General features: G+C 58.0%; 1 protein-coding gene across 1 annotated transcript; it reads left to right on the top strand.

Annotated features, from left to right (window-relative positions):
• The first annotated feature begins 1,528 nt into the window (after window positions 1-1,528).
• Window positions 1,529-4,889, top strand: LOC119089913 (uncharacterized). Its single transcript, XM_037212718.1, has 6 exons — window positions 1,529-1,709; window positions 1,979-3,233; window positions 3,450-3,506; window positions 3,639-3,779; window positions 3,930-4,123; window positions 4,754-4,889. The coding sequence occupies exons 1-6, from the start codon at window positions 1,645-1,647 to the stop codon at window positions 4,887-4,889; spliced, it is 1,848 nt and encodes a 615-aa protein (XP_037068613.1). The 5' UTR covers window positions 1,529-1,644.
• Window positions 4,890-8,887: the final 3,998 nt, after the last annotated feature.

Raw genomic sequence — 8,887 nt, 5'->3', positions numbered from 1 at the left:
TTTGCACAAGCTGGCTGGTCCGCTGCAACCTCCATTGGTCAAGATGGCCCCCTTATCTGCTAATCTAAAGAACAGCAGTTGGCTGTGTGGTCGTTCTCATTCAGAGCTCTCGTCCATCCTTCTTTGTCAAGTGTTGAAAAGCTTAAGTGTGTACATGTTTACGAGGAACAGTACAATGCTAAATGTGCGGATGATGTGTGGTCTGCAGTATTTGCTCGTGCTGGCTGTGGCAGTGCATGAACTGATATCTAGAACGTGTATCGGGTTCACCTGTAATGCTTCGCACATCCGGCACCGGAGCGGCACGGTTCATCTGCGTTGCTTGCCTGGCGTGTGCACGTGTAACTTATGTTTCAGCTTGTGGCACCAGATGTCACCCCCGACATGTACGTCCCGGTGGTGGACGACGACGACTGGGCCAGTTTTCTTCGTGCCTTCAACATGCCGGTCCCCACGGACGCGCCCGAAGACGAGGACGAAGACGAGGAGTACGTGTTCCAGGTATGGGAAGCGCAGACCGTGGATACGACTCGCAGCTGGGTCAGACTGACTGTGTGTGATTGGCGTATTGCGCTAACTCAGTGACGGCAAAATGCCGTACTGTGAAGCATGTGCGGTGTATTTACACACCAACATTCCAGAGCAGTGCTTTGCTTAGTTCTGGAATGGGCTAGATCCTTTCATCAAGATTTATGGTTGCTCATCATGAGAATGTTTCCTCTTCCTTTTTCCAAAGGCATCTGCTGTCATATGTTCCGGCCACTGCATGCACTGATATTTTGTCGACTGCACCAGCAGTGGCTGTCACCTGGACTGTGCTGTTTCCCTGTGTGCGGTGATAGGCCGTATCCGGCGTTTGCTCGTGTCGTGCGTTGATTCATGCGCGCCGGTTCCCCATGTCTGCTTATGGCCCCTGTCCGCCGATGACCCCTTCCGCCGATGTCCCCAGTCCGCCGATGATCACTGTCCGCCGATGACCCCTTCCGCCGATGACTTCTTCCGCCGATGACCCCTGTCCGCCGATGACCACTGCCCGCCGATGACCCCTGATCGCTGATAACCACTGCCCGCCGATGACCCCTGTCCGCTGATGACCACTGTCCGCCGGTGACCTCTTCCGCCGATGACTCCTTCCGCCGATGACCCCTGTCCGCCGTTGACCCCTGTCCACTGGTGACCCGTGTCCGCGTTCCCTGCCAGATGAACGAAGACGAGGAGGTGGAACGCGAGGAGCTGCGCGGCGACACGGCCGTCCGCATCTCACAGAAGGAGGTCAACAAGCTCATGTGCGAGCTGCTCAAGGACGTGAACGAGCTGCAGTGGCGCGAGCCGCCCTGGGAGGACGAGCCGCCGTTGCCGCCGCCTCCGCCGCCGCCGCCACCGCCGCCGGGCGCCGGCGGCCAGCCGGCCAGCCGCTGCGCCATGACGGCGACGCAGGCGCGCCAGCTCGACCGTCAGATGGCGGCGCACGTGCAGCTGCTGGCGCAGACGTGCCTGCTGAGCGCCGAGCAGGACTGGCTGCAGGAGGAGCGCGTCGGCTGCGCCGCGCTGCTGGTGGAGCTCAACAGCCTGACCTCGGCACTGCGACCCGAGGCGCCCTCCTCCTCGTTCTTCTGCGCGCCGAACCTGGCGCCGGCGCTGGAGATGGTGGCCAAGCTGGACCAGCTGAGCCCCGAGCAGCTGCGCGGGCGACCCTCACAGGTGTTCCGGTGCGTGGCGGGGCAGGGAAGGGTGACGGGCGGCCGGTGCGGGTCCTGCGTGGCTGAGATGGACGCTGGTGTGCGTGCGGTGGGTGGTCGGGTGCGAGTGGCAGTGTGGGGCGAACCTCGGCTCTCTGCCTGAGCTATATAAGTATGTTGGTCGAGTTCTAACGGGGCTTCTGAAGTCATTTCCAACCATCTCCAGCGCTCTTGCGATACGAGTCGTCTTTGTTGACCGACCCCGCTGCCCCTCATCTCACCGTGCGCGACACTTTCAGCGGCCGCTCGGGCTACTACTGCCGGTTCTCGGACCGCGTCATCGACACCGTCCTGGAAAGCACGGCGTTCGTGTTCCCGAAGCTGCTGCCGACCAGCGCACCCCACCTGCGGCCCAAGAACTGCGTCACGCCGGGTCGCGAGTTCACCATCTTCCGCGAGCTGGACCAGCTGATCGCCATGGGGCTGGAGCAATTCACGCCGTACGCCAACGCGATGCGGCCGGCCGACCGCAGGCGGGTGGCGCCGGTCGCCGCCGCCTGCCGCTACATGGCGCGCTATATGCTGCCGCTGACGACAGCCCAGCTGCAGGCGCGGATGCGGTACGTGCGCAACAGGAACCTGTCCGACAACCCGATCATGGTGTTCCTGGACCGCCGACGCGCGCCGCCGGTGCTCCGCGACACGACGCTGCCCGAGTACCCGCTGACGCCGCTCATCAGCCGGCCACGCCAGCTCGACGAGCCGTGGTCGTCGCTGGTGCACCGCGGCAACGCCTTCTTCAAGGCGCGCGGCCTCAGGAAGGGCAAGCTGGTGTGGCTTAAGAAGAACGAGGAGCTGAAGAAGCGGATGGAGGCGGAGCGCCGCGCTAGGATGCCGCCGCCGCCGCCCGAGAAGAAGCGCAACGAGCCGCGTCCGCGTGTCAGTCGGCAGCAGACGCAGGTGTGGATCGAAGATGCGCGCCGGGTGCGCTGCAACCTGCGGCGCGCGCGTCCGATGAAGGTGGCCATCTCGGGCGTGGGGCCGGTGCGCGCCGACGACCGGGCCCAGCTGCTGGCCGGCGGCGGCTGCGACCCGCACGGCACGGTCGACGAGTCGGGCGAATGGAGCGGGTGCGAAGGACGGGGTGGGCAGGACGAGCTGACTGAACGGGGTGAGCGGAGTGAGCGCGGCGGACAGGCCGACTGGGATGAGCAGGACGACTGTGATCAACACCACGTGCGGAGTGAACAGGACAGACAGGAGAAGTCGAACGAGTCGGACGATTCCGACGGAGCATTCGAGTCGGCGCGCGAGCCGGCTGCGGGGCCAGACATCCTGGCCATGTGCATACCCGAGATCACGGGCGAGCGTCCCTGCCGCCCACGGCGTGCCGAGGTCAAGGTGGAGCGCCTGGCCGCGGCCGCGGACATCGACGGGCGCGTGATACGGACGTCTGCGCTGCTGGCGACGGCGGACGCCGACGCTCCCGGCCCCACAGAGCGGCCGGCCACCGACTCCGACGCTGCGGACCGACCGGGAGACGGCGCCGTCTCGGCCGAGCCGCCGGTCGACGCGGCGGCGTGTCCCGCCACGCCGGTCATCTCAGTGGAGCGGCCGCGCTCGGCCGCCAGCTCGGTTATCGAGCTGGCCGAGGAGGACGGCCGGCTGGTGGTGATCATCCGCACGGCCGGGCGGCCCACCGTCCGCGTGCCGGTCAAGTCGACGGCCGGCTCCACACGCCTGCTGCTGCCGCCGCGGCTTGCGCTGCAGGAGATGGCCATGGCACGGCCGCCGGCCGCCCGGCGCACCGGCGTCGTGGCGCCCACTGTGCGGCCACCGGGTGGCGCCACGACGCCGTCACCGCCGCCGCTCGCGGCGTCGCCGCCGCCGCCGCCGGCCGCGCCGCCGCTGCCGCCATCACCGGCCGCGCCGCCGCCGCCGCCGCCATCACCGGCGCAGCCGGACGACAGCCGCCTCTTCAAGCAGCCGTTCACGCCGCACAAGCTGCGCCGGCCGCCGGCCGCCGCCGCCGTGATCACCGTCTGCCCGGTCACGACCACCGTGACGGGCGCGGCGACAACGGCAGGGAGCAACGCTCCGGTGCCGGTGGCGGCGACGGAGGAGCCGGCGGCGTCCGGCCCCGCCCCCGTCCCCGTTTCAGCCGCCATGGACGCTAAGCCGGAGTCCACGACGCCGCCGACGACGGCCGACTGGGTGCCGCCGCCGGCTGCCGCTCTCGCGCTGCCCGAGCTGTCTGATATGATGGCGCCGGCGCTGCTGACGCCACGACGCGGTTCGCCCGACCCGCTCGTGTTTGGCTTCCCCACGCCGGCCTGTGAGCGCTCGCCGTCGGAGAGCGGCGACCTGCGCACTCCGCCGCCCCCGCCCGGTCTGCTGGAGACGCCACTGGTGCGGAACTCGCCGCCGGTCTCGCCGCGCACCCCGTCTCCCCGCCGGGCGCGGGGCGGCGATTCCGCGCCGTCCCCCGCAGTGGTGACATCCGGTGATAGCCAGCCGAAGCTCAACTTAGGTTTCTTCCGGCCGACGGCGGGCGAACGCGAAGCGCCGGCGCCGGCGGCCGAACCTGCTCGATCAGGTCCGGACCTGACCTCAGAGACCTCGGAGCAGTCTCTGGGTGGAATCCTGGATATGTTGCTGACGCGTCCAACTGTCCCGGGCTGTACCCGGGCAGAGGCTGCGGCGCCACGCGCGGACAGCTCAGCCGCGCGCCCCCACCGTGCCTTTGTCGAGCCGCCGCCCGACCTGCCACCATCAGGCTCGCGGCCCGCGACCGCGCCGGTCAGCGGAGCCGCGGTCGGGTCTCCCGCGGCGCGCGGTACCGAGGCGGCGCCATGTCCCTCGGAGGCAGCGGCAGTGTCTCCGGCTCGCCTCGCCTCGACGGCGCCCGACGCAGCGCCGCTCGAGCGCGAGCCTGCGGAGCGGCCCCCCGAGTCATCGCGTGGTACTGAGTCAGCATCGCCGCCGGCGCCGTCCTCCGAGCCGCTGGGAAACCCGCCGACGCCCGACCGGCGGCCGGCGTCGGGCGCGGCCGAGCCGGCGAGTGTGGGCCGCAGCAGCGGCGTGCGCACGCGGAGCGAGACAGGCGGTCCGACAACGGGCCGTCCGTCGGAGCCGGTGCCGGACGCCACGTCGGCGCGGGAAGAGGACGGCACGCCGCAGGCAGAGGAGGTGAGTTTCCGGTGGCGGTGAACCGCCCTGTCTTGTCACAACACGGCCGAGAATCACATAAGAGCATCACTTACAGCGATCATCGGCCACCACGAACATCGCCTAAACCCTGAAACGAACATAGTCTAAAAATGTTGTTTAAACCGGGTCCTATGGTGAAGTTCGTACGTTCAGCCAAGGATGTAGATTCCAATTTCGATTCGGAAAGTTGCTTTAGGAGAAGCACGGTTCGAAGTGTTGAGTATCATCAATATAGTCAGAATTTAGCCTTACAACTTCGTGCCGAAGTGCCGAACAGGACGCTTCCGCGCATAGTGAGCAGCGCGTGCATAGTGACTTGAACCCCCACACCGTCTGGTGGGTTGGGATCGTCAGGAGCAGGTGCAAATTAAGGCGCGAAGGGCGACAAGCTGTTGCTTTTGGTTTCGACGTAATTCATTCCGGTCACCGTGCGCGCCCTTCTACCTGTGATCGCTGGTTTAAGCCCTGATGTCTAGCTGGCGCACTATACCAGGTTTTAACTTTTTTCCATACCGTTACCCAAGAACGGGTCACCAGGAGTGCCCCTCCCTCTATCCCGGCGGCGCAATAAACCGTACGTTAACACCAGAAAACCTCAAATGAAGTCGCGGCACTCCCAGCTTGGGAGAAAAAAACGAACACAGAGAAGCAGTCGAAGAGGTGGTGCAGACCTGGCGGGAATTGTGTTATGCGATAGGCCAGGACAAATTATGCATGAGAAGGCTTAAAGTAGTCATAGCTAAAGTCAGCTATAATGACAGTCCGCGAGAACCACCCAATAAGCTGCAGCCACTTACTCACAGTATCAGTAACGGTTGTACAGTTACACAAGGCGGAGGGGCAGTGAACTGGTCATTTTCGTGCTGGGTTTTGAGCTGGATGCATAGGGAGTCCACCCAGCTTAGCGGAGCTTGTTCGGAGAACTCCCGAAGCCAGCGCCATGAATTTGGGTACAAGTGCGTGGATATAACTACATCAGAACGTCCTTATGGAGCGTGAAGGAGGTTAAATATGAAGTGAGTTACATACGTGCAGAGCAAAAATTGCAATATCTTCGAATGTGTTGGTTACGTCGATATGTATTCACGAAATGCGTGAGGATGATGTTGGTAGCGATGGTTTTTGATGCTGAGATATCAACTATTCTTGGAAAGTATGAAATCATAATATCGTTCCACAGCTTAGGGCCAGGGCAAGATAGTGCATATCACCTATAATTACCATAAAAAGAAGATTGGTCTAAATGGTTTACTTGCCTCATATTCATTTCATTTGATTTGTAGAGCTTGTATATTAAATGAAATGATTCAGGAAGCTGTGGAGTTAGAAATTTGGGGATTCTTCAAGTACTTCACCTTTTTTAGAAGAAGAAAAATCTCCACCGCGAGCGTTTTATGCGCAGTACGAAACGGGCACAGCCAGCTCACGTTAGCAGAATTGGCCAACTTCGAAATCATACAACCCAAACAACATCTTTAGCACCAAAAATAACGAGCAGGCAATTAGCATTATTTACTTCGTCGTTTTGACCATTGCTACTCACAATGCCCGCTTGAGTGCCTATCATCTTCAAGAAGTTACCATCGGACACTATTATCATTTCGGCAACAAACCAGTAACGTGATTTTTAACTCGCAGACACCAGACAATTTATAACACGTACTTAAAGGGCAACCTAAGGACCAAATCACGGACATACGAGGAACCAAGAATAGTATCCCAGTTCTGCACATTCGTGTCTCGAATTATCTGTTGGTGCGCTGAGCCAACAAATTCACACTTATTTGAGCCAAACACATCGTGACGACAATGTCGCTTAAGCTACAACACTTGGGTTCAATTAATATGGCTACTCCGTTGCCGTGAGATCCTGCCATCATGTCGTGCGGAGGGACTGTCGTAGTACCCTCTTAAAGTAGTGCACCTCTTGTACAATTCCCACGAGCGAGGCCTGAAATCACTCTGACATCCAGAGACATACTCTGCTGAGATAGTATGCCAACAGCAATCCAAAGGAGACGGACCAAGCCCCGGGAAAATAAGACTGAAGCCAGGCCAGCGTTTTCGGTACGGTACACATACGTCTAGTAGCGTAGTGCACCTCACAAACGAGTCCGGATAATGCGATTCACACTTATTAGAACGTAACACATCGTGCTGACATTGTCGGTGGAACTGCAAGACTTCGGTCCGATGAATAAGACTCATGCATTGCCCTGAGATGTTGTCATCGTGTGCGGGCGGACTGCAGTAGCACCCTCTTCAAGCAGTACACCTCTTGTATAATTCCAATTGGCGAGACCTAAAAACCGCTCCGACGTCCAAAGACATCCTCTACCGAGATAATATGCCAATAGCAATCCTAAGGAAACGGACCAAGCCCCGAAAATCGAAGACTGAAGCAAAGCCAGGTACGGCACATATACGTCTATTAGCGTATATGTGCCGTACCGGAACATCCAAACCGTACCAAACTGACATTCAAAGACATGCTCTACCGAGAGAATATGCTAACAACAATGCCAAAGTAATAAGCCAAGCCCCGGAAACCGAAGACCGAAGTAAATCCCACGTTTTCAGTACGGTACATATGCTTTAATTGGCGCATTGCACCTCATACACTGGTCCGGATGATGCAATTCACACTTGCTAGAAATAAATATGTCGTGCGGGCATTGTCGGTTCAGTTACGACACTTAGGTTCAATGAATAAGACCCATGCATTGCCGTGAGATGTTGCCATCATGTGCGGACGGACTGCAGTAGCAGCCTCGTAAAGTAGTGCACCTCTGGTATAATTCGAATTGACGAGACCTAAAAACCGCTCTGACATCCAAATACATGCTCTACCGAGATAATATGCCGACAGCAGCCCCAAGGAAATAGGCCAAGCCCCGCAAACCGAAGACCGAAGCAAAGCCAACGTTTTCGGTACGGCACATATACGTTTATTGGCGCGGGGCACTTGAAACACCAGTCCTTATAGTTCGATTCACACTTACTAGAAGTAAACACGTAACGACAATGTCGTACTTGGGTTCAATGAACAAGACTCATGCATTGCCGTGAGATATCACCATCATGTTGCGCGGACTGACCGTAGAAGCAACCCCTTTAAAGTAGTGTACCTCTTGCATTATTGCAGTTCGCGAGACCTGAAAACGCCTCTGGCATCCAAGAACATTCTCTACCGAGATAGTACTGTCGTGTATAAGGTGCGCTGCGCTTATAAACATGTATGCACCGTACCGAAAACGTTGGCCTCGCTTCGGTCTTCGGTTTCCGGCCGACCGACCGGGGCCTGGTCGGCCCCCGTAGAATTGCTGTTGGCACGTTATCTCGGTAGAGTATGTCTTTGGATGTCATAGCGGTTTTTGGGTCTCGCCAATTGGAATTATACAAGAGGTGCACTGCTTTAAGAAGACGGAAATTTGTGCATTACAATCAAGATCTGGGATTTAGGGATATCAAACAATTCCAAAATTGCGTATAGTTTGAAGATGGGCTCGGCGCTTTGTGAAGGGTACAAGTTTTCTATCAGACGCACAGCCCTTTTTTGCAAGATTACTAACCTGTAGTTGAAAAGCATAATATACACCCTGAATCAAGCAACGGTAATTTAGATGAGGAAGAATTAAAGTGTTATAGTGTAAATGTGTCATTGTTTTATCAATGAAATACCTAATCCAAATTATTATTCCCATATTTTGTGACATTGTTTTATCAATGAAATACCTAATCCTACCTGTTATTCCCATATTTCATCTTGATGAGATGACAGGATGAGATGGGGTGAAGCTTGTTTTCATTAGGCTTAGTAAGGCTACTTAAATGGAAATAATCAGTGCTATTTTGCAACGAACAGTGGTACATTATTTGTATTTCTTGGTCCCATCTTAACAGAAGCCAGCAGTGTGTCTGTTGTGTCTGATTTGCTGATGTATTGATTTGGAGAAGTTCAATGCTTTTTTGTGTGAATACTAAACGCTTGTTGATTT

This window comes from Pollicipes pollicipes, unplaced genomic scaffold (assembly GCF_011947565.3).
Source record: "Pollicipes pollicipes isolate AB1234 unplaced genomic scaffold, Ppol_2.1 Scaffold_3087;HRSCAF=3621_pilon_pilon_pilon, whole genome shotgun sequence".
In the NCBI taxonomy this organism is placed as follows: Eukaryota; Metazoa; Arthropoda; class Thecostraca; order Pollicipedomorpha; family Pollicipedidae; genus Pollicipes; species Pollicipes pollicipes.
The sequence above is the reverse complement of the archived record's forward strand: the minus strand, read 5'-3'. Positions and strand labels throughout refer to the sequence as shown.